General features: G+C 42.6%; 1 protein-coding gene across 1 annotated transcript in view; it reads left to right on the forward strand.

Moving 5' to 3' along the window:
• Positions 1-27116, forward strand: part of DNAH14 (dynein axonemal heavy chain 14) — a 1144348-nt gene that overhangs the window by 394853 nt on the left and 722379 nt on the right. Inside the window, exons 32-33 of the mRNA XM_078647362.1 lie at positions 1105-1250; positions 5833-5901. Coding sequence (XP_078503488.1) covers positions 1105-1250; positions 5833-5901 — 215 coding nt within the window. The remainder of the gene's footprint in view (positions 1-1104; positions 1251-5832; positions 5902-27116) is intronic.

Below are 27116 nucleotides of genomic sequence, written 5' to 3' on the forward strand. Positions count from 1 at the left end.
CTCCAAAAATGCTAAACGGATTTACACCAAGTCACATAAAACATGTGTTCTGGGTAAAGATGTAGCTTTATGCCAAATGTGGTTTAATTCCATTCAGCCATTTTGACGGTAACAGTTTTCATTTACAGTACAAACAATATTTGTGTTGAGATCCGCAAATTTAGTGGTAAAATATGTAAGAAATACATACTAATTCAGTAGATGCCTCAACCACATAGTCACATAAATCCACTTGCTTTCACTCACCATTGTCCGATGCTTTATCAACAATGTATTCAAGAAAAATGAACACAAATGAAACATGATGGACCCTTATCACAAAGGTGAAATAAGTAGAAAGTCTAACTTTAGGACATTCGGTATTCACTAAGGGCTTTTACTACTCATAAATGCCCTCTGTGAATACCCCAAGTCATAAAGATCAACTTTTAGTATTTACAAAGTGTATTTACGAGTAGTGAATGCCCTTTGTGAATACCAAAAGTCATAAAGTTAGACTTTCGTCTCAGTTTACTTTTGTGAATCGGGCCCTATAATTTCAATTAGTGCCCATTGTTAGCTGCACTTTGAGAGAAATCAGCTTAATTGTGTTAACTCCCCAAAAATTAACATATTATGTTAAAAAAACATAACAGGTAACATGTAGTAGGGTCCTACATTGCCATGTTGGGATTCAGCCTAATGGCTTATAAATATCACCAGAATGCAATATTGTAATATATTGCACAGTTACCCTGTGTGTGTGTGTGCGTGTGTGTGTGTAACTGTAAACCCCCTGATATGTGTCAGTTATTGTACGCAACACACAATGCACACCATATCTTATACCCTAAAATCTAAAAAAAACACGCCTAATTTGCGGCATTAGCTGTGGATTGCTATCCTGAAAAGCTCTCTAAGGACCATGACAGAGTGTGAACCGTATTTTTTTTAAAAAGTCAAATATTGCCAAATGCTAGTGTGCAAATTTAGTAGAGATTAATCCTTAGAGACACACGCCTCTAATTATCATCAACATGGCTTCTATATTGTTTACAGTCTTGGAATCTAGAGTAAATATCAGAAAAGTTCTGAATGCATCATATTGACTGTTTGCTGTTTCAGATGATGGGTAAATTCTTCTCTGGAATGGCTCAATCTGGAGCATGGTGCTGCTTTGACGAATTTAATCGGATTGACATGGAGGTGCTCTCTGTAATTGCTTCACAGATCCATACAATCAAGGCAGCAAAAGACAGCAATGCCATGAGGTTTGTGTTTGTTGTTTTAATATCTGTTTTATCAAATTGACCAAAAACTCTGAAAAATACATGAAAGGCGCCTGTTTGTTTTAAAACTAGGGTAATGATAATAGTAGAAAGTCGATTAAGTACTCTGTGTATATTGTCTTCATAAGATGTTTTCTTCCTTGAATTATTTCCCAGTGCCAGATCATTTGCTGAATATGAAACTGAAAGCAATTCATTTGAATCACACGCAACAAAGTGTTCATATTCATGTCCATTGACCTTAAATAAAATGTAACTTTCTAAATCGTTCACATTTATAAAGCTGTAAAAGCCAAAAATACTCCTAATCATTGTAATCAAACCTGCTACCAAATCTTCAGGAGGTTTTTTTTATATCCTTCCAAAGGGGGAGCAGATGATCACTGAATTTCATGTCTTTTGATCCGATATTTCACTCTGGAATTTGCAGCCCTGGGTTGGGATAGGTTTTTGTTTCTTTATCTTGGCAATTCTCCAGGATGGTGAACCTGTCTCCTATGCTTCAAGTTGCTGAGTTTGTGATTTTGACCCATGGAAGCTATAGTTTTTGAATACTTCACACTCACTCTAGTAATACATTTTCTGCCTCATTCTCCAGAAGTCAGAATATCTAAAATAAAGATCCTTTTGTAAGGTGGACTCATACCTTTTTTAATGTGCATCTTTATCTGTATTTTTATCTCCTTTTGTCAAGTCAATTTTGACCAACATGAAAGATAAAAAAGTATACCCAAAGAATTCATATCATATTACTCCACAGACAGCATAAAAAGTCACAAATTAACTAACGATAAAATAAGAAACTAACCATTTGTTTAGCATTAACAACATGAGGATTTATGATCCAGCACTTTGTTTAAATTGACTTCTGCATTCCCCTTGCTTTGTTCAGCAAGTTATATTTAAATGATCCTCACATTGAATTGAAGCAGAGTAAGCTCTGCTGTCGCCGCATGGAGACATAAATGACACATTCATGACTGCTGGTGCAGGACAAGAGCCCTGCAACTATCCCAAAATAACTTATTGCTCATGAATCTTTGTCTCCTCTCAGTGATCTAGGATTATCCATCCTTCTAAGTCTAAGATGATGTAAAATTGTAAGTGTAAATAGCATGAACTTTGATCATTCAGCAAAGCCCTACTTGATATGTATTGCATATTACACGACTTCTTGAACTTTGCCAATTCTGCAGTGAGTGTTAACATGCACTACTGTACTCACATGTCCAAACAAGAACAATGACAGTAGTCAGCTACAGTTTGTTAAAATATTGACTATGATGAGGATGAATAAAATGTGTACCTCACACATCATTATCATACATCTCCAATATGTTTGCCTTTTGGCATCTAATTGTTATTCTGCCTACTTCCTGAACCATATAGTACGTTCCTGCATACCTGCTGCAGATATGATTGTCTTCTGTGAAGCATCTTTTAAGGTAGCTATTCTTCCAGAACCTTGTGTCTCTCTCTTTCCTCACATGTTGAGATAGAGCTAATTTGCTGTTTGTGCCACACTATTCCTAATGAGCTGGTAGGGGCACCTTCCAGTGGGAACCCTGTGTTGGGCACATCACAAGTATCAATATTTTGTAGACACAATGCTTTCATTTGAATCGTTGGAAGCATAAGTATTTGTTGTAAACCAGCCTGGTAGCATGGATAAAGAACACCTAAGATGGTACATGTTACTTCTAAACTGCCATTAGCAATAAGCAGTGAACAATTGGAAAGTTTTGTCTTCAAGACCTAATTATTAATAAGCAGTGCAGAAGCAAAAGGCACCTGTCAATGTGCACTATAAATGAACAATATTGTACAAAAGCAAATCAAGACTCATGTTAAGTGAACAACATTCTGTTGTTGTTGTAAAGTTAACATATGTTGTAGCTACATGTCAGACCCCATGCAGGGGCAACAAGGTAGGTAGGGTTTGGTGGGCCCCAACCATGGTTGTTGAGGATGTTTGCCTCTGTTGTCATGTTGTTTGTCCAACTATGGCTCTGCAAACTGTGTTAAGTACAACCCATTCCACACTTGACTTTTAGGGTAGTGATACTTCTCATGGAGGCAAAATCACAGATTTCAAAAGCCAGCCAACAGACACAACTCAATATCCAACCCTGTACTTGTCTTTCAGCACCTGGATACCCACACAGGTGACAAGTAGCGCTCGACAAATCCACTGATTGAGTGAGGAAAAAAGAAAATACTTTAGTCGCTAAGCTGAACTAAATACTACACGTTTCAACTGGATTAGCAAATACAGGGTTGTATTCCTGGTTGCAATATCCAGTAAGCACTACACACCCCCTTTCTCATACTCTCTCCCCGTCCTGGTGGACCCTAATAGTTAGTCCTTGGTATACTGTGGGCAGTGGCATGAATAGGCTCAAGTGCAGAATACTTCACTTATACTCCCACGGGGTACCTGCACAACTCCCTTCAATACTTATCAACCCAGGTATCAATTTGGGCAAAAAGTCTCACGTCCACGCACTTAAATTTCTCAGCGTGTGTGTTGGACTTCGCCCTCTTTGCAGGGTCATCCCTAAACTTTGTGCCTTCACCCCATCTATTTTCTGAACCTGTTTTGTTGTCTTTCGGAACTCTGTACACTGTACCATAGCTAACCAGTGCTAAGTGCTTTTTCTGCCTCCCTTAAACACGCTTTGCATTGAAAACCACAAACGCATGGAATAATCTACCTCTGTATATTAAATCAATGCCAAACCTGTTAGCAGTCAAGAAAAATAAAACAAATCTGGCTCTTTACAGCCTGCTAAAATTGTTCTTGGGTTCCTTTTCTGTGGTTTTTCAGCAAGCACCAAGGGCATTTGAGTGCCATTTAACATAACATAACTTAAAATTCTAGATGCAGGCCTATAGTTTCTCATCCCCAGGCTTGGACAGACAGGTACAATCCACTTCTTTCTAACTGCTTGATAACAAAGGCAAAAGGAAATAACATGCTCAACAGTCTCGTCAATCAATGGGTAAAAAAAACAGGAGCTATTCCCAACACCGGGGTGATGGTTCCATTTGGAAGTACTGGCACATATGGGAAAAATCCCTAAGCGGAATTTAAAATAGGGACTTTGGCAGTGGAGGGTCGATCTCATCCAAATATGCTTCCATAATCTAATAGCTCATGTACCTCCTGCTTCCCAGTGAATCCCTTCTCCAACTGTGCCAATGTTGTAAGGTTTACAAGGGCATGGTCAAAAGTCTCCATATTAATACACATTTAAAATCCACATCTAATTTTAATGGTGACTTTTTACATGCCTTGCACTTATACCATAGCATACTTCAGAATTATTCTGCATGTAGCACATTTCTTACTAAGCCTTTTATCATGTTGCTCGTACACTCTGTCCAAGGCTAGGAACATTGAACTTGATGCCTTGCATTTGGTTGTCTGTTTGGAGACAGATCTGAGTCTTAAGACAAACAATTAGCGCTGAATCTCAGACACAGTGCGATTGGAATAGTGCTTTTATTATATAAACCACCTCTGAACCAAACTGGTCAGAGGAGCACCTCGGCTGAGATTATCCTGGAATGCTGGGCCCCGTGACTGAGATGCAGCCCTGCTGACTCTAGCCTTCACCCTGCAAAGGACAGCAGCCTCCTGTACAGCAGTTCGACTTCCTGATACAGCATACACAGGTATAGGGGTTGAGTTATCCCAAGAGATCTAGCAGAGGGTACTCCACCTATGCTCTCACTAGTGTAGGTTGTATTAGATAGGAGTATAAGTATGAATAATATTATATAATCATATAACCATACAACAATGACAATGTTATAATGGTTGAACTGTTCTTGGAATGCTAGTTACAATGCGTTATCTCATCCTATTGATAACTGGAGTTCATGCTTTTTACAGAAGAATACAATTGTTTCAATAAATGTTTGAAAAGCCAATTAGTATCTTTCTTGCGTCTCCCTTGGGCATGCCTGATTAATAATGAAAGTCTAGATCCGTTTCCACAATTTACCTTTGTAATTAGAGTGGTCATGTTCTGAGGTTGCAGAGACCATCTTCTACCCTGGTTCAGTTAAGGATTCAGATGGCGCACTGTGAGCTAGCTAGGAATTGGGCCAACATACTCTGATGGTATGTGTGGACACATTCCCCATATTCTGATGGTTATTTTGTCCAGACACACAGTCCTACTTCATTCCTAGGAACTGTATGATATCAAACCTATTTAAGGTTTCCTAATAGTTTGCCCTGACCTAGACGTTTCATTGTTCTCCTTGACTACCACAATACCACCTAGCACAACCTGTGAACAAAAAGCCACAGCTAATTTATAGTCAGAAATGCAATGAACAGAAATTTTCATTGAGTTAAATTTGTGTGCTGGCACTAAAACTTTATTAAATGACTAAATAAATAGAAACTCGTTTTTTAATGCTTTTGGAGAAACCATGGTTATCTTTCCTCTTGTACATAAACAATCACTGTTGGGGTGGTTTTACCTTGGTATTGGCAGAAGCGTATTTGTATATAATTCTTCTGAAATTAAGTTGTCTTTTCTCCCCATAGGTTTCTGTTTGAAGGAAGAGAAATCCGTATGAATATGTCTTGTGGAGTTTTTATAACTATGAATCCTGGGTAAGTGGCTTCATATCTTTGCTTATTTATATATGCATAGCTGTGCCATCCTATATCTCTTGCATAATTCTGGTACATCTCTGCTTCCTTCAGAAGTGAAAGTGAGAATTTTTAATATCTTTGTTTATCTGAATTTCTTACGTATTCAAGATGTTCCTACAAGAGCACCCTGTTTAATTTGTGCTTAATTTATATCTTGATTTTTTTGTTTTACATGTATTGCTATCTGTTGCCAGCACATGATATGTCATTCAGTTTGGCAATGCACCTGTCTTTCCCAGGGTCCCTGACCCGTGTCTGAGCCACCAAGTCACGCTGACACTTACTGTCCTCAAGAATCACACTTTGCAGATTATGACCCTAATAATGCTAATCTAAAATTGCAAAATATAGCAATGATGGAGTTAGCTTATGACTGCCCTCATCATCCTGTCAACACTCTTCTTGCCTCACTGATTGGGCTTCTATCTCAGCAACATTAAGGAGAGGAGCCTTCCAGCTGTGTGTCAACTGGGTGCTTCTGAGGCTGTATTTGATCAGAGACATTGTTACTGTGCTTTCAGGTAAGGGAAAGCTCTTCCTCCTGCAGCTCTTCCATATTTTGATAGGGTGTAAATAGTCTTATTACCCTTACCGGTAGGGCAGTAAAGGCTGTTAATGACCCCCATTTACTCATGTGCTTGTTATGATTTTATCCACAGAGAGGATATTTAACAACTGGTATTGCCTGTTCTCTTTGGTAAACTATTTGCCTACGTAACTCCAGCATCAAGTGGACCTTCTACAATTCCGCCTATTTAGACTTTATCTCGACTCATATCTACTTTCATATATTTATCTCCCCCTGCCTGTGGAAAAGTAAATTTTGCCATGTTCTGTGTCCCTACGCCTCATCCATCATATGTTATGTGTGCATGACCAATATGCATATGTTATTCCCCATGTCTGATTAATGACGCAATTACAGTTGTGTCCACCTCTAGTATGCTATTTTCCAGTCCTCGTGAATACTACGAATATCAGGCCTATGTAAAGTTATGTTGCCACGTTTCCCAGTGTGCACGTTATTCCATTATAAAGTCCCCGTTTCTAGGCCTCAAAAGGGCCCAGACATCAGATTCAGCTCCTGTCTCCTGAAAGCCTCGCTGAGGAGCGATACAGCCCCCACCTGTATCCTCGACCCTTCACTTACTTCCTGCCTCGCAGTGCCCGGTGCAGCTTGGCTCTGCCTCTGAGTCTGCCAAAAGTATGTTATAGTTCCAGCTATCAGTTCAGTCCTCCTCCTCTGCATTCCTAAGCTACTGAACTGCATCAATAGTTTCCGTCATTGTCTAGCCTTCTCGTCTCCACGTTAGAGAAATACTGTATTAATGGTCATTTAATATTCTTCATCACGCACTACATGTAGAATAATGCATGGTCCAGTCTTAGAGTCAAGTTAGCTTTTCCCCTCATGACTTCTAGTTTATATCAACATGTTCCCTAAACATTAGATACCAGATAGGGTTTAGGTACATGTCGCTCCGACCCTCCAGACTTTAGTCTCTGCTCCTAGCACAGAGTTCATAGCCCCCAGCTTCTCCTAGTAACACGTCATTGCCAGTTTTCGCGCACCATCAGGTCAGAGGTCCCGGCTCTTTAGGTAGCCCCTCCTATGTTTCCGCCCATTCATGACATATTCTGTTACGTTTGCATCACATGTCTATGTATACGCCCAGTTACACCTCTTTTTACTGTTATCTTTCGCGACTGCTACGCGTCACACCTTCTGCTCCACCCACTGCTACGCCTACTGCAATGTAATGCTATGTGTTCGCGCTATGTATATATGCCTGTGTTTTGTTATTGAATGTTAGCGCGCTCATCCCAGACCTAGCCCCAGCAGCTGCTGGGCCTCTTTTCCCCTGTTGGGCCCCAGTTGTCCTGCTGGGCCCTGTCATTCTGTTCCTATGCAGGTTGTCCTGATCCTGTCCTTATGCTGTAATAAACCTGCAGAAACTCCTACTACCTCGAATCTTGACTCTTATTTATTGAGCTATCTGTTATGCTATAAGTCTAGTCAAAAATAGGGTATTATTTATTTATTTACCACATAATGGCGCCCGAACAGGGACTTGCCCTTTCCCCACGCGTCGGTGAAGCCACGCCGACCCCCTGACCCTCTGCAGTCGTGACGGAACTCTTCTGCGCAGTGGCAGATATTTCTGCTCAAGTATCCCTCAGGCCCACGGAGGAGACGGAGGAGGCGGTCCAGCATCCGAACGAGACGGTGGAGGAACGCGGCGAGTCCCGACCAGAGCCCAAGCCGAGAGTCCAAGGTCCGAGGTATCCGGAGGCCCACCTGTAACTGAAGTCCGAAGTCCGAAGTTCGTCGTCCGTCGTCCAGTCCCGTCCGAGGCCTTCCGTTCCGTGCTGCCCGGTGAGTACCATTGCTGGGGTAGTATCTAGACAGGACCAATCTAAATTGACTCCTGGTCCGTGGGTTGGTGGTGCCCAGACTCACAAACGAAGTGTTCACCTAGGTGGATACGGGTCTTGATGCGTTCCTTTATGGGACCGGTATGTTCCGTACTGTTACAGCAGTGCATCCAGTAATTCTAGTCTGTTCCGTTCTCGAGAAATTCTGTTCTGTTTCTGTTCTCAGTATTCCAGGTAATATTCTGTTCGAACTGTTATTTATAATGTTCTTCATGTAATTTACTGTTGTGGTATGAGTGCGATGTGATTTCGTGTTTTTATTGTGTATTGTATTTTGTCCAGATTACAGTTCAGTCATGCCTATATTTTCCAAGTTACGTCAGTTAAAAACTAGAAAAGGTTTATTAGAGGAAGCAGTTCCTGTCCCGCCTAGGGACAGTCCAGGTCACTTTATGTATCAGAAACATGGCATAAGCACCATATTATATCTAGATTTATGGGTAGGGTATACCAAACAGTTAGAAGAAAAGTATAGATGGCCCGTATCGGGTACATGGGATGCCGAATGTATCATGCGAGTAGAAGAAGCATTATGGAAAAAGAAAGCCAGACAGTCACAGAAAGATGCCATCGAGTTATGGCGTAAAGAAGCTCATAGAAGAACCGAAAAGGAAGTCAGAAAGTCAGAGTTAAGTAGAGAATCTCAAGAACGAGCCCAAGAAAGAGAATTAATCGAGATAGGTGAACAAGTCAAAGCCGAACAGTCAGACAGACAGAGGCATGCCCTTATTAAGGGTATGTATCCTCTCCTTGCCGAAGGCTTGCCAAAAGCGACCCCAGAGGCATCTAGTAATTTCCCGCCACCATTAATTCCGACCAAGCTACGTCACAAACCGACCGCAGCTGATATTTTTATTTCGTCCTATCTGGACGACACAGTCCCCGAATATACAAATCATGTTCGCGCTCCGCCAGTCCCTGTAAATCAGGCACTTCCCGCTCCTCCAGACACCGGAGTACCTGTTACGGTACCCCCGGTCCAGCCTACAGTTCCATTTCCCACTCTGCCAGGACGTAGAGCCTCAGTAGACGACTCCAGTCTAGGAGCCGCAGGAGGAGCTACTCCTCAAACCCCGCCGCCACACAAACGTTTATCAGCACTCGAATTACATGCTCAAGCATCACAGCGTACTCCTAAAAGTAATAAGTCTGTTACAGAAATCAGGCAAGCCCTTAACGAATGTGTTTATGATCCAGTTCCAGGCGAATATACTATGGTTTTATATTCCTTACGTGTAAGGAGAGTGACCGAGTATCTGGTCACCTTGCCGAACATGAAAGAAGATCTAGACAGAATATATCGTTTCATCCGTACAGGGGATGATCCAGAAAGTATTGGCGAGATTATGTCTCAAAGGAAAGCCGAGATTCAGCTTATGATATTAAAGTTCCTGATCAATTGTCTAATAAGAGAACAAGATTACCCGTCTAAAGATCCCGCCGAAATGAGAATCCTGACAAGGTGGAGTGATAATATAGCCGAGGGTAAGCACAAGACCGTCAGTGCCATGGAGAGTATGTACAAGAAAATTCGTAAAGAAATAATAAGGTTACACGACCAGCGTAAAGCAGCACAAGTAAGCGAGAAAGAAAGTATCTCTGATCCTGAAGAGGAAGAGAACGAGAATCCCGCCAGAATAGCGTATGTAGGAAAATCCAGATTTCCAGATCGCCATTTACGCCTAGAACACAAGTCTATTTTTCAACATCCAGCACCAGAACAAGGTTCTCTAGAACAAGTATTTCAAGCTACCGATCACATTCTGAAATCACGAGTCGGTTACAGTGAATTAAGTACCATGCATGAACAAGAACTAGCCCGATCAGCAGTCCGATGGATTACTGATTCTACCACTTTTCCAGACGAAATAGTGGCACAAATGTTTCTGAAAATGCCCCCAGCCAAGCAACGACTGGTGGGTATGTATATGATCCAGTACCTCATTACTCTGTATGAGGGTCAACACTCTGATCCAGGTCCGTTACATGATATCCTGAACGAGTTACTCCAGTATAGATGGAGAGGTCTAGGTACCGATTTAATTAGTGTCATTCTAGAACAGCGCCACAAGTATAGAACGTTTCTGAACCCGCATTTTGTTCATGTCTCACCCCCAGAAAGTAAACCATTCTACATAGACAGACAGAATCCGTTACGAGAAGTCCACCCAGTCCAAGGGGCGGGTGGCGTAATGCAACGAGTGTTTGTATACACTCCGATTTCAAAGATGGAACTTCTTGAAATGAAGAAATTAATTCCCTGTCATGACAAAGATCCAGCGGGGTTCCATAGAGAATTAAAAGACATGCTCCGTATGGGAGAATACACTTACCCAGACATCATTAAAATGTTAAAGGTCCTGTTACCCGCAGGGGTGTATGAAAAGTTAAAGGAAAAAGAATGGGAGGTGGGAGAGAAAAAGATCGATTGGGCAGCTCTAGAAGCTGAAGACAAGGCACGAGTACCAGGTACCGGTCTTGGAGATAAATGTAAAGAATTACCAGAATTATTGATTCAAGTTTTACCCAGATTATTAACAACTAGGAAAGAAGACTGGGATGCAATCTCAGCCTGTAAACAGAAACAAGATGAAGATATTAGTGATTTTTATTCTAGGTTTGAAAAATGTTTTAGTATTAATAGTGGTCTCAAGACAAGTAGTGAGTCATACCCTCATCTTTTCGTCACCAAATTAGTCGAGAATTCAAGTCCGCAAATTAAAAATCGAGTTTTGAAAGTCGAAAGCACCTGGCAAGCGAATACCCCGTCCCAGATGCTCCAGATGCTCCAGTATCACCAGAATAGAATCAGAGAAGAGCAAGAACACGAGAGAAAACGTATGAAAGACACGAAAATGAAAGTGCTAGTTGCACAATCTGTTCCTCAAGACAGTCAGAAGAAGGGTCCGAATCAAGCCAGTCATCCTGCAGCTCCCGTTAGAGGGAACTGCAATTATTGTAAACAGCCAGGTCATTTTATAAACGAGTGTGCAGTTCTGAAACACAACATAGCTACTGGTAAGACTAAAGAAAGACCACGTCCGCCTAGACAAGAACAAGTTTCACAGATTCCTCAGCCACAGAATGCACAACAGACAGTTACAGTACCGCAGCCTATTGCTGCAACACAGCACGTTACATCACAGATGTACCAGTATGCACAGTCTGAGTATCCAGAGTATCAGTCATATTCATGAAACAGCCTAGAGAGGGAGGTAGGCTTGCCTCTCATCGAGATACCTGTAGATCAAGAAGGTCCCTATGTTCACAGTCAAGTATTAGGGAAAGACAGAAAGTTTTTGATCGATACAGGGGCAAGTAGGACCACAATTAGTCATGCCGAAGTTCCAGGGGCTCCGCTCTCAGGCTCAAGAAATGTTTCCCTTGGATTTTCAGGAAAACCAATAGTTAATGAGATATCTAAGCCAGTCACTCTAGAAGTAGGTCCATTGTCCCGTACTACTGATCTGTTACTTACTAAGTCATGTCCAGAAAATCTGTTAGGCATTAAGACACTGAAAGAATTAGGTGCAGTTATTTGCTGTTCCCCAGAGGGAATACGTCTGTTCCTACGTGACTTTAAGGGTCACTATGTATTACGAGATTTTGATTCCAGACTGTCTCAAGTACCGCAGCATTTATGGGCGCAAGGTCCAACTGATGTAGGTTACATGCAAATCACACCCCATCGTGTGACTCTCAAACCAGGTGTAGTGTTACCCCGAATCAGACAGTACAGATTGCCACCTGAGGCTGTAGCAGCCTTATCCAAAATTATTGACGAGCTCATGGCTCAAGGAGTAGTTGTAGAAACTGACTCCAATGTATGTAATTCTCCGATCATTCCAGTCATGAAACGTACTGATCCAAATGCACCCCCAGTATATCGATTAGTGATTGATTTACGAGAGCTTAATAAATGTATTATTCCTCAGTACCCAGTTGTCCCAGATATTTCTTCCCTGTTAACAGCCATTGATTCCGAAGCCATGTTTTTCACTGTCATAGACCTTAAGAATGCATTTTTTAGTGTTCCAATTCATCCAGACAGTCAGTTTCTTTTCGGATTCTGTTTAAATGGAAGGAGCTATATGTTTACACGCGCTCCTCAAGGTTTCACAGAAAGCCCTAGTATTTACAGTCAAGCACTCAAGAGACAACTAGACAACATTCACATGCCAACTGACACTGCCCTGCTCCAGTATGTCGATGATCTACTGATCACAGCCCGTTCTGAATGTGCTTGCGAGCAAGCATCACTTACAGTTTTGTATTACCTTGCCGAGATGGGGCACAAGGTGTCACCTTCGAAGCTTCAATTCTGTGTCCAGCAAGTGGTATACTTAGGACACTTGCTGTCCAAGAGGGGTAGGCAGTTGACACCCGACCGTATCCAGTTAATAGCGAGTCTTCCCCAGCCCAGAACCCAGAAGGAGGTACGTGCCTTTATCGGCCTTACTTCTTATTGTAGACAATGGATTCCCCAGTATGCATTTCTAGCCAAGCCACTGATACAGTTAACGACACAGGAGGCAGCCGTATCAACTGTCCTCCATTGGACATCTGAACATACACTTAGTTTCAACGAATTAAAGAAAGCCCTATGTCAAGCTCCAGTTCTAGCTACACCGAACTACAGTAAGCCTTTTACACTTTTTGTTACTGAACGCGAAGGTACAGCATTGTCTGTTCTCACACAAGATCAAGCAGGACAATACAAGCCCTGTGCTTATTTTTCGAGCACATTAGATCCAGTCGCCCAGGCGTTGCCTGCGTGCCTCAAGTCAGTTGCAGCCACAGCACTAGCTATCAGACAAAGTGATTCCATAGTTTTAGGACACTCCCTGACAGTACAAGTTCCACATTCCGTAGAAGTTCTTTTAAACCGAACACAAACTCAGCACTTGACAATTGCACGTTTAACGGGTTATGAATTAACACTGTTCCAGCCACACATAGACATTAGACGCTGCAACGTTCTGAATCCTGCTACACTGTTACCATCAGTTAATTCAAATTCTGACCCACATGATTGTGTGGAAGTAGTTAACATTACGACTAAGCCAAGACAAGACCTGACAGATATTCCGTTATCAGATCCTGACCTGACACTTTATGTGGATGGTTCATGTATGAGAACTAGTACAGGAGAACTAGTAGCCGCGTATGCAGTGACTACTGACACTGAAGTTATTGAAACACACCGTATTGACACCCTGTCCGCTCAAGCAGCAGAGCTAGTCGCTCTGACACAAGCCTGTATACATGCCAAGAACCTGAAGGTTAATGTTTACACAGATTCACGTTACGCATTCGGAGTTGTACACGACTTCGGAGTGCTCTGGCAGGAGAGAGGTTTCATGACTTCTCATGGAACCAAGATTCAGCATGGTCTCCTTATTCAAGCCCTGTTAGATGCCATACATTTACCGACATCTATTGCTATCATGAAATGCAAAGCACATACGAAAGTCACCGACATTATTTCCCAAGGTAATGATCTAGCAGACCGCACAGCCAAGCTTACAGCACAGACTCCAGACATTCCAGTTAACATGACACATACTTCAGATCCGATTATATGTATGATAGTTAAGGACCCTACACAAGACGTCATAGATATCCAGTTACATGCTACTCCTGAAGAAATCAAGAAGTGGTCTGAACAAGGAGGGGTCCAGACAGATCAAGGATGGTTAACGAAGGGTAGAGCCACATGGTTTCTCCCCGACTCTATGGTTCAAGTCATTATCAATACCGCACATAGTCCAGCACATTTAGGAGAAAAAGCTATGTTAGACAGTGTCCAGAACATTTGGTTCAATAAGCATTTACGAGCTGCAGCCAAGCAGAAAGTCCGTACCTGTATGATATGTTGTCAGTTCAATCCAGGTAAAAGTGTCCCGGTGGAACAAGGTGGTTTCCAGCCCCCTGACCACCCTTTTGAGGTCCTCCAGATGGATTATATTCAAATGGAGCGATGTCGAGGTTTCAAGTATGTCCTTGTAGTTGTATGCGCTTTGTCCAGGTGGACAGAAGCATATCCAGTCCCAGATTACACAGCCGCGACCACTGCCAAGCAGTTGGTTCGTGAATTCTTCCCTAGATACGGACTCCCTAGAGTCGTATATTCTGATAACGGCCAGCCATTCTCATCTGAACTCATGAAACACGTTTCCCTTTTGTTAGGGTACCAGTGGAAGTTCCATTGTGTACGCCATCCTGAAGCAGCCGGTCTCGTAGAGAGACATAATCAGACCCTGAAAATCCGTATTGCCAAAGTCTGTAAAGAAAAAGGTGTGGACTGGCTAGTAGCTCTGCCAGTCGCTTTGTTTTATATGCGCATGGTCGCACATTCCAGATCAGGTCTGTCCCCGTATGAGGTCGTATTCGGCCGCCCCCCTAACATGTGGGGTACTCCTAGACCCCGAAGTATTACCGATGTTTCATGTAATATGCTGACAGATTACCTAGCTTCCTTGATGTCTGCCCTCAACTCATGTCGTTCACAGGTTGCCGCCGCATTTCCAGACAATACCGAGGTGGCACCGCACGAGATCGTTCCAGGCTCCCTTGTAATGGTCCGAAATTTTGACAGATCAAGTCCGCTGGAACCACGTTGGAAGGAGCCACGCCAGGTCCTCTTGACCACCCGAACTGCCGTCAAGTTGGAAGGCAGGAAGGGGTGGGTCCACCTCTCTCATGTAAAACTTTTCAATGAATTGAAATCAGTCTCCAAGAACATTTCCAAGGATTGCCAGGATTCGAAAGATTGCCAAGACATTGTTTTAAAGGACTGTCCCGCACAAGACATTATTACAACCCCTCCCTTGTTAGAGAAAACTCCGCAACAGGAGTATAAGCTCAAATTAAGGTCTAGTAAAATAAGTCAGTCAGTTTGATTGTATAAGTCCTCCCCTAGGTGAAACGGTTAGACTGTTTCTGACATGTATAAAATAGACCCCCATAGTGAGAGAGTCAGTCGAAGTTCACTTCAATGTATCGTTTTTCTGAGTTTCGTATTATTTCTCAGCATAATGATTTCTTGCACCAGCTACGCACTTTTCCTGTGTTTTCCAGTTCCTCATGTAAATATGTCTACTAATGCTACAGTAGAGCACACGTTTAGTGATCTGCCTCCTCACGAATATTCTTACCGCCTCGCTATGCGCAACAACACATTCATCCGTATGTTACATTATTCACACCAGACCAGCAATGCCACTAATTGTTGGGTGTGTGGTCGACTCCCCCCTTTCCAGACACCGAAGGGAGTTCTGCCACTGTTTCCTTATCCATTCTCACACAATGGTTCGTGTGGAGCATGGTCCACGTTAACGTCATCCTCAACAGATATGTCTTTTCTTAACAGTACATGTTTTCCAGACAAGCAAGGTCTTCCCCACAGAACAGGTTTAGATCTAGAAAACGAAGTATATAATTTAGGTAATTATTCGTCGAATTTCATGGTCCTGAATGTTCAGTCTGATACTACTCCAGACTTACCTGCTATTTCAGTACTACCTGTCAAAGGCGAATTATGTGTCCGTAGTTATGGTTCTGTACATGTAGGTCATAGTGAATGTACTACTATTATCAAGTATAGTGACAGTGGGAAATCTATTTTCAAAGCTTCACGTCATTCTTATTTTATTTGTGGTCAAACTGCATATGTCCGTCTGCCCCTCGATTGGGAGGGAACCTGTTACATTGCTTTCCTACTGCCACCTGTTTTTCTAGCCCCATCTGATTATCACAGAAACACACATCTAGTACACATTAGACATAGAAGGGAGTCCCCAATTGTCGATTATACTGAAACTACTCTAGAACAGTATACAGATTTCAATAAAGGTTTCTTCTTCTTTGTAGGACCTGTCCAGAATAGTAAACTGATCCGTAGGTTAACAAGAACCCTTGAAGCTGTAGTAAATGAGACTGCCTCTGCTCTAGGTAACCTAACCGAAGAACAATCTGCTATGAGATTTGTCGTTTTGCAAAATCGTCTCGTCCTTGACGTCATACTGGCCGATAGGGGCGGGGCCTGTAGAGTCATCGGATCTAGTTGCTGCATTTTCATTCCAAATAACGCGCCGTCTGTTTATTCAGCTATAACCAGACTCCATAAAATTGCCCATCTGTTACACCAAGATCCAGGCACCTGGACATGGTCAGGTTGGTTCTGGAATATAATTTCCGCATGGGGATGGAAAGTCCTGTCCTTTCTAGGTATTGCAGTAGCGATTATATTCAGCTGCTGCCTCTGTATACAATGTGGCCCTGCGATTTGCAGCATGTGTGCTACCTCTTGTATTCCTAGTCCCAAGCCCCGTTCTAAATCCCGTTCCCAGACAATTCGAGACGAGCAAATGGTACTGTATGAAATGATAGATGGTATCATGAAAATTGATGTTTCCTGATGGAAACGTAGTGACAAGGAGGGAATGTGGAAAAGTAAATTTTGCCATGTTCTGTGTCCCTACGCCTCATCCATCATATGTTATGTGTGCATGACCAATATGCATATGTTATTCCCCATGTCTGATTAATGACGCAATTACAGTTGTGTCCACCTCTAGTATGCTATTTTCCAGTCCTCGTGAATACTACGAATATCAGGCCTATGTAAAGTTATGTTGCCACGTTTCCCAGTGTGCACGTTATTCCATTATAAAGTCCCCGTTTCTAGGCCTCAAAAGGGCCCAGACATCAGATTCAGCTCCTGTCTCCTGAAAGCCTCGCTGAGGAGCGATACAGCCCCCACCTGTATCCTCGACCCTTCACTTACTTCCTGCCTCGCAGTGCCCGGTGCAGCTTGGCTCTGCCTCTGAGTCTGCCAAAAGTATGTTATAGTTCCAGCTATCAGTTCAGTCCTCCTCCTCTGCATTCCTAAGCTACTGAACTGCATCAATAGTTTCCGTCATTGTCTAGCCTTCTCGTCTCCACGTTAGAGAAATACTGTATTAATGGTCATTTAATATTCTTCATCACGCACTACATGTAGAATAATGCATGGTCCAGTCTTAGAGTCAAGTTAGCTTTTCCCCTCATGACTTCTAGTTTATATCAACATGTTCCCTAAACATTAGATACCAGATAGGGTTTAGGTACATGTCGCTCCGACCCTCCAGACTTTAGTCTCTGCTCCTAGCACAGAGTTCATAGCCCCCAGCTTCTCCTAGTAACACGTCATTGCCAGTTTTCGCGCACCATCAGGTCAGAGGTCCCGGCTCTTTAGGTAGCCCCTCCTATGTTTCCGCCCATTCATGACATATTCTGTTACGTTTGCATCACATGTCTATGTATACGCCCAGTTACACCTCTTTTTACTGTTATCTTTCGCGACTGCTACGCGTCACACCTTCTGCTCCACCCACTGCTACGCCTACTGCAATGTAATGCTATGTGTTCGCGCTATGTATATATGCCTGTGTTTTGTTATTGAATGTTAGCGCGCTCATCCCAGACCTAGCCCCAGCAGCTGCTGGGCCTCTTTTCCCCTGTTGGGCCCCAGTTGTCCTGCTGGGCCCTGTCATTCTGTTCCTATGCAGGTTGTCCTGATCCTGTCCTTATGCTGTAATAAACCTGCAGAAACTCCTACTACCTCGAATCTTGACTCTTATTTATTGAGCTATCTGTTATGCTATAAGTCTAGTCAAAAATAGGGTATTATTTATTTATTTACCACATGCCCACAAATTAACTTGTACCCATCCCTTTCCTCTTCTTTTTCCACTTCTTTATTCTCTGCAGGTACTATCCTGTGCATCTCTCCATGGCCAACATCTCCTAAGCATCCTCCCCTTTTCCCCCTCTTTCTTCCTTTCATGTTTCTACATACTGTGACGTTTTACACGAGCTCCTAATAATACCTTCACCGCATCCCTCTTCTCTTCCTTCACCCATTTGTTGTTTCTTTCACTTCTCTCTGCCCCTTGGCTCAAATCACTTTCTCTAATGACTTGATGGTTATACACTATAACACATGCCTTTCCCATGCCTTGTTTACAACACACATGCATTTATCATGCATCTACCTTCACCTTGAAGGTAATTATAAATATGATAACACACACACATATATATATCTATATCGTCTGCTGCACTTGCATTGTTCTTTAACACTGTCATTACCTACTCTCGGTCGCCAGTAGGTAGTTATAGTTACAACCTAGTTTCCATAGCAAAGGCATTTTTTCATTTGCTAATAACTTTGACATCATTTGATGAATCTTTGCGAAATTCTCCAAACAAAAGGTCTATCCAGGTCAGCTCCTATCTTGAAAGTTTGGGGGTGATTTGTCTAGCGGGGGCTGAGAAAAAAGGGGGTCTCAAAATGGGTTTTCCCCATAGGAAATTTTGTGACGAGCTACAGCCCGAACTGCTGAACGGAATTACCCCAAATTTGGCAGAAAGGTAGAGATTGGTTCCGAAAGCGACCTTTTTCTAAATGGTGTAAATCCATTCAGTAGTTTTTGAGAAATTCAAAAAATAAGGGGCCGATTAGGATGGCGCTGAATCCGCATCTTCCGGGCCGGCGGAAGCCACCGCCGGCCTGGAGGATGCGGATTCACCGCCGCGGCCACAGAAAACACCCACCGCCAGAAGGCGGACGGCCGGTCCGTCCGCCGCTGATCCACGGGGTGTGGAGGGCTATTTGATGACACCGTCAGCCAAATTACGATGTGCATTGAAACATGCTTTTCCACGGCGGCTTTTCCGCCGTGGAAAAGCATGTGGTCTTTGGTGTTTGGGGGCCCGTTGCGGGCCCCCAGGGTGTCGGGGGTGGGGGGTGCACATGGGGGTACCTATGGTACCCCCCAGCATTTACATGCACAAAACGGCATTGTTGGCAGTCATCTTGTGGCTCAGTAGAAGCAAGTCGCTAGAAAACAGAGAAACAAAGGTAGAAAACAAGAGAAGGGGCAGGCTAGAAACACCCTAACCCCTAGGCCTGGTCAGGGGGTCCCAGAAGGACCCCAAGGGCTCCAAAATATATATTTTAAATAAAAAATCTGCGTAATTCGTGCTGGGGTTGCGGGTTCCCGTGTTTTATTTTAATGAGACCCCGGGTGGGTAGGTACTGGGGGCATTTCTTAAAAAATAATAATAGCGGGGGCTCGCTGGAGCTGTGGGTGCCCGCTGGGGTCCCCGCAGTCTCGGGGCTTCATTCATGTTGGGAGGGGGGTTGCGCGGCCCCCCTCCTGGAGCTCTCCATCTGCTTATAACTTTGGCGTCGTTTGACGATTCTTTAGAAAATGTTCCTAAATGTTTTTCTTTTTTGATCAGCTCCTATCTTGAAAGTTTAGGGGTGATTGGTCAAGGGGGGGCTGAGAAAAAAGGGGGGGGTGAAAATGTGTTTTTTCAATGGATTTTCGATAGGAAAATTTTGACAAGGCTACAGGTCAAACTGCTAAATGGAATTTCTCCAAATTTGGCAGGGAGAAATGTCTTGGTCGAGAAAATGCGGTTTTGTAGAAATGGTGTAAATCCATTCAGTGGTTTTTGAGATATTAAAGGGAAAAAAATATATATATCTGGTCGGTGCCTAACTCCCGAGCACGAGGTTGTCTCTGATTGGCTGCTAACTCTTTAAAGCAGGAAGTATCCTTTGATTAGCTGCTATCACTTCAAACCAGGAACTGTTAGCAGCCATCTTGTGCCTTGCATCAAGTGAAAATATAAAAGAAAAGTTCCGGGGGCAATTTAATATAGCGGAGCTCTGTGTAATGATGATTTGGACGCAGTGAAGGTTGAAGATTTATAAACAATAAAGGAGAAACAGGTGAGCGCCAGTCAGCACGACTTCCACTCCAGGACACTAGTAGGAAGATAACCCTATCACGTTCCCTGTGCCCAACATCACCACTTTGCAGGTATGCGTTTAGAAGCCAGTCCGTCGGCTCGCAGCTGTCTACCTTTGCGAGCTAGTACGCTGCTGTGCCTGTACCTCTGCGAGCTACTACGCTGCTGTTCCTTTGGGAGCAGACGGCTCGTAGTTCAGCCTCTGTGAGTTGAGCGGACGGGCCGCAGTTGTCCCTCTGCGAGCCTGCGTACGATCTGTTCGTAAGTTACACTATATGAGCATTGAAAAGCCATTTGTGATTCATTCCATCAGCTGACATCTGTCAGAGGCATTACTGAAAACATACCAGAGCTCTTTCTGTGAGAGATACCCCTTTCACGCTGCGTCTCCCCACATTAGCAGGTAACGCACCCTCTTCCCACATCACCAGCACACCCCAAACAACCTTTTTGGGCCCAGAAGTGTCCCTCTCTGAACTAATAATAAAAAGATGCTTGTGAGGTTGGAAAAATAAGAATCATAGTCATGTATAGAATAACATATAAAAATTTTATTAAAATAAAACAACAACAAATAAAACTATGTACAGCCGTGGGTAAACAGACATAATATCGAGTAAAAAATATAAAATGGACATAATATCGATTAAAAAATATAGAATGGACATAATATCGAATGGACAGAATATAGTTGTTAAAAATATCGAATAGAAGGTAAGTAATATCGATTTTTAAAATATAGAAAGTCAAAACATCGATGTAAGTAATATCGAATTTTAAAATATAGAACGTTAAAATATCGAAGTAAGTAATATCGATTTTTAAAATATAGAAAGATAAAATATCGAAGTATATAATATAGATATTAAAATATATCGAATTTTTAATAATATCTAATTTTTTGTACGTGTTTTTTTATGTTATTTAATTTTTGCGTAATCTAATTCTGTAGCGGGTTGTTTGTTTATAGGGGAATAGGGTGGGAAGTAATTTAATTGTAATTAATAAAAAATGTTAATGTATTTATTGGTATTTATTTTGAATTAATTGTAAAAAAAAATAATTGGTAATTAATCAATTTTTTATTGGTAATTAATTTTTAATTGGTAATGTATTTTTATTAATTTATTAATTGATAATTATGTAAATGTAAGTAATTTATTTTCCGTAGCAGGTTGTGGGTTCATAGGGGAATAGGGTGGGAAGTAATTTAATTGTAATTAATTAAAAATGTTAATGTATTTATTTGTATTTATTTTGAATTAATTGTTAATTAATGTTTATTTGGTAATTAATTAATTATTAATTGGTAATTCATTTTTAATTGGTAATGTATTTTTATTAATTTATTAATTGATAATTATGTTAATTTAATTAATTTATTTTCCGTAGCGGGTTGTGGGTTTATAGGGGAATAGGGTGGGAAGTAATTTAATTGTAATTAATTAAATATGTTAATTAATTTATTGGTATTGAGTTTAAATTGTTAATTAATTATTAATTAGTAAATTTTTAATTGGTAATTTAATTTTATTAATTGATTATTTGATAATTAAGTTATTTTTAATAATTTATTTTGTGTATTGGGTTGTGGGTTTTTAGGGGAATAGGGGGGAAGTAATTTAATTGTAATTAAGTAAATCATTTTTATTTGTTCATTTGTATTTATTTTTAATGTATTAATTAATCGGTAATTAATTTGAATTAATAGGTAATTAATTTTATTTATTAATATTAATTTGTATTTTTAATTGATTAATTATTATATAATATTAAATTGGTGATTTATTTTAATGAATATTTTCTTGGTATTGATATTTAATTTATTTGTATTAATAAATTAAATCTTTACATTCCCTACTGTTGCATTCACTGGAGTGGGAATAGTAATTGTTACCCCTACGCTATCCAACGCTTTCCTTACTGTTGCACTCTCTGGAGTGGGAATAGTAATTTTTACCCCTACGCTATCCAACGCTTTCCCTACTGTTGCACTCTCTGGAGTGGGAATAGTAATTTTTACCCCTACGCTATCCAACGCTTTCCCTACTGTTGCACTTTCTGGAGTGGGAATAGTAAATTTTACCCTGCCGCTATCCAACGCTTTCCCTACTGTTGCACTCTCTGGAGTTGGAATAGTAATTTTTACCCCTACGCTATCCAACGCTTCCTCTACTTTTGCACTCTTTGGAGTTGGAATACTCATTTTTACCCCTACGCTATCCAACGCTTTCCCTACTGTTGCACTCTCTGGAGTGGGAATAGTAATTTTTACCCCTACGCTATCCAACGCTTTCCCTACTGTTGCACTCTCTGTAGTGGGAATAATAATTTTTACCCTCCTGCTATCCAACCCTTTCCCTACTGTTGCACTCTCTGGAGTGGGAATAGTAATTTTTACCCCTACACTATCTAACGCTTTCCCTACTGTTGCACTCTTTGGAGTGGGAATAGTCATTTTTACCCCTACGCTATCCAACGCTTTCCCTACTGTTGCACTCTCTGGAGTGGGAATAGTAGTTTTTACCCCTACGCTATCCAACGCTTTCCCTACTGTTGCACTTTCTGGAGTGGGAATAGTAAATTTTACCCTGCCGCTATCCAACGCTTTCCCTACTGTTGCACTCTCTGGAGTTGGACTAGTAATTTTTACCCCTACGCTATCCAACGCTTTCTCTACTTTTGCACTCTTTGGAGTTGGAATACTAATTTTTACCCCTACGCTATCCAACGCTTTCCCTACTGTTGCACTCTCTGGAGTGGGAATAGTAATTTTTACCCCTACGCTATCCAACCCTTTCCCTACTGTTGCACTCTCTGGAGTGGGAATAGTAATTTTTACCCCTACACTATCTAACGCTTTCCCTACTGTTGCACTCTTTGGAGTGGGAATAGTCATTTTTACCCCTACGCTATCCAACGCTTTCCCTACTGTTGCACTCTCTGGAGTGGGAATAGTAGTTTTTACCCCTACGCTATCCAACGCTTTCCCTACTGTTGCACTTTCTGGAGTGGGAATAGTAAATTTTACCCTGCCGCTATCCAACGCTTTCCCTACTGTTGCACTCTCTGGAGTTGGAATAGTAATTTTTACCCCTACGCTATCCAACGCTTTCTCTACTTTTGCACTCTTTGGAGTTGGAATACTAATTTTTACCCCTACGCTATCCAACGCTTTCCCTACTGTTGCACTCTCTGGAGTGGGAATAGTAATTTTTACCCCTACGCTATCCAACGCTTTCCCTACTGTTGCACTCTCTGTAGTGGGAATAATAATTTTTACCCTCCTGCTATCCAACCCTTTCCCTACTGTTGCACTCTCTGGAGTGGGAATAGTAATTTTTACCCCTACACTATCTAACGCTTTCCCTACTGTTGCACTCTTTGGAGTTGGAATAGTAATTTTTACCCTCCCACTATCCAACGCTTTCCCTACTGTTGCACTCTCTGGAGTTGGAATACTAATTTTTACCCCTACGCTATCCAACGCTTTTCATACTGTTGCACTCACTGGAGTGGTAATAGTACATTTGACCCTTTCCTCTATCCTACGGTAAAAATATTGTATTTTTTTAATTAATATTACGTTTATATATATATGTATTAACAAATCAATTTGTATGTTTTTTTTACTTACATTAATTATTTATTAATTTTAAGGTTAATTAAGTATTTTAAGTATGTTTAAGTTAATTATATTTATTATTTTATAAATTTTTAATTAATTTAAAGCATTTTAAAAAAATCGATATTTTGACTAACTATATTTTTTACATCGATATATATATATATATATATTTTTTTTTTAAAAGACCTTTATTATTCATTTGCGCATTTCACACAGCTTCTAGCCTACAACCCCTGGGGCCGGCCGCCACCATACCTCTCGTACCTTTTACGTTAAATATTACACAGCCCATGAGCCCCCTACCCGAAGGTGCGGCGGCGTCACATTCCACTTTTGCAGGTGGTTCATTATCAGAGTGCATAAACATATAGGTCTAATTTTATATTTTGTAACAATAAACAACATAAACATGAAGTTACCACATACGGTCATCAATTGTACATGCAACGGCTGCGATAGTTCCAGTCTGGTTTGAAAGATCATGTGTCTGTTTTACGCACGCAGCCCCAAGACATTTGGTTTGCTGTTCCTGTTTACATATTCGGTAGAGTAGTCCCCCACTACAATCAAGTGTCACGGATCATTCTGCCCCTCTGCCTCTTCTCCCCTCTTCCGCAACTAGGTATGAGCTAGGGTCCCTACTACCTCCGCCCCCCCCTCCACCCTAGTCTTCCTCCCCCTCTTCGTCTGATGTCAACGTGTCTTCCTCATCTAATGGTTCACATATATCCCCCCTGAATACATTCCATGGGGTCCATATCTTGTTCCATTTGCGTGGGCAAGCTCTAACAGTGTATACTGTCCTTTCTATTATCATGACCCTGTCCATGTTTGTGCACCACTGTGTTAGTGTCGGAATAGTCGGCGCTCCCCATTTCTGTGCTATGTCGCGTTTAGCGACTATCATACCTATCACTGCCCACTGTCGTCCGTGTCTGGATAGGTCGTTTGGCCCCCATACGTTAAGTAGGCATTGTCGTGGGTCGGGAACCAGGGATAATTCTAGTGTTTGCGATATAGTGCGCATGACCTGTCTCCAGAATTCTTGAATGCGTGGGTCCCATATAGTATGAAACAGAGTCCCTTCATCTCCGCATCCCCTCAGACAGTATGGGTGTTGTATCCTCTGTATCGTGTGAAGCATCTTTCGTGTGTAGTACACCCTATGCAGGATTTTTAGCTGTACGAGCCGGAACTTCGCCGATATGCCCACCTCTTTAGGTGACGCTAGTGCCTCGTTCCATTCAGATTCGTCTAGGCCTCCCACATCCTCCTCCCATTTGGCTTTTAATTTTAGGGTGGGGTCTATCAAATTATTTAGAAGTTTGCGATATGTGAGTGATGTCGCTCGTTCCTGCATATAATCCGTGAGGAGGCGGTCCTCCAGGGGTGACGCCTCCGGGACTTTCGTGCCACTAGGAATGGCCGACAGTAGGGCGTGTCGCACTTGTATGTATCTGTATAGTTCCGTGGGTCCCAGCTCGTATTGTTGTCGCAGCTGATCGAAGGGGATCACCGTATCTTTGTCCCACAGATCTCCCACTGTGGACAGACCTATGTTGTCCCATAACGTGAACCCCTTGCTACGCCTCAGGTTACCTAGGGCCTTTGCGTCCCACAGAGGGGTGAGTTGTGTGAGTTTCCCCTTCCACCTCAGTTTTGCCTGCGCCGTATGCCACAATGATGCCGTAAGTTTTGTGGGCCCCACGAGTGAGTGTACTTTCCTTTGATCATACAGAGGTGCCAGTATAGTGGAGGTGCCCAGTTGCTCCCTGTCAGCCCTATAAGCAGGGTCCTCCTGAGGGACATGTAGCCACTGGTTGATGGGTTTTAGTTGGGCGGCCCAGTAATAGAGTTGAAGATTCGGCAAAGCAATCCCTCCATCATACCACCCCCTGTGTAGTTTGGCCTGCGCTATCCGTGCCGGTCGGTTGTTCCACAGGAGGCCTGCCATCAAGGCGGACACCTTTCCAAAGAATCTCGTGTCGACCGGGTATGGCGTATTTTCTAGGATATACAAAAATCGGGGCAAGGACACCATCTTATAAAGCGCCGCTCTACCCAACAGTGTCAGTGGCAGCGCCGCCCAGAATCTAACGTCCTGTTTCAGGCGGCCAACCAGCGGTGCTAGGTTCTTCTGATAGAACTCCGCTGGATATTTCGTGACGTGAACACCTAGGTACCGGCAAGAGGATCCCCCTAATTTAAGAGGGCAGTTGTCGCACAGAGTGGGGTTTGGACCGTGCAGCACGTACAGTTCAGATTTGTTCCAGTTCAAGGTGTATCCTGATATCTTCAGATTCGTCTAGGCCTCCCACATCCTCCTCCCATTTGGCTTTTAATTTTAGGGTGGGGTCTATCAAATTATTTAGAAGTTTGCGATATGTGAGTGATGTCGCTCGTTCCTGCATATAATCCGTGAGGAGGCGGTCCTCCAGGGGTGACGCCTCCGGGACTTTCGTGCCACTAGGAATGGCCGACAGTAGGGCGTGTCGCACTTGTATGTATCTGCATAGTTCCGTGGGTCCCAGCTCGTATTGTTGTCACAGCTGATCGAAGGGGATCCCCGTATCTTTGTCCCACAGATCTCCCACTGTGGACAGACCTATGTTGTCCCATAACGTGAACCCCTTGCTACGCCTCAGGTTACCTAGGGCCTTTGCGTCCCACAGAGGGGTGAGTTGTGTGAGTTTCCCCTTCCACCCCAGTTTTGCCTGCGCCGTATGCCACAATGATGCCGTAAGTTTTGTTGGCCCCACGAGTGAGTGTACTTTCCTTTGATCATACAGAGGTGCCAGTATAGTGGAGGTGCCCAGTTGCTCCCTGTCAGCCCTATAAGCAGGGTCCTCCTGAGGGACATGTAGCCACTGGTTGATGGGTTTTAGTTGGGCGGCCCAGTATTAGAGTTGCAGATTCGGCAAAGCAATCCCTCCATCATACCACCCCCTGTGTAGTTTGGCCTGCGCTATCCGTGCCGGTCGGTTGTTCCACAGGAGGCCTGCCATCAAGGCGGACACCTTTCCAAAGAATCTCGTGTCGACCGGGTATGGCGTATTTTCTAGGATATACAAAAATCGGGGCAAGGACACCATCTTATAAAGCGCCGCTCTACCCAAGTGTGTCAGTGGCAGCCCCGCCCAGAATCTAACGTCCTGTTTCAGGCGGTCAACCAGCGGTGCTAGGTTCTTCTGATAGAACTCCGCTGGATTTTTCGTGACGTGAACACCTAGGTACCGGAAAGAGGATCCTGCTAATTTAAGAGGGCAGTTGTCGCACAGAGTGGGGTTTGGACCGTGCAGCATGT

Source organism: Lissotriton helveticus, chromosome 6 (assembly GCF_964261635.1).
Source record: "Lissotriton helveticus chromosome 6, aLisHel1.1, whole genome shotgun sequence".
Classification (NCBI taxonomy): Eukaryota; Metazoa; Chordata; class Amphibia; order Caudata; family Salamandridae; genus Lissotriton; species Lissotriton helveticus.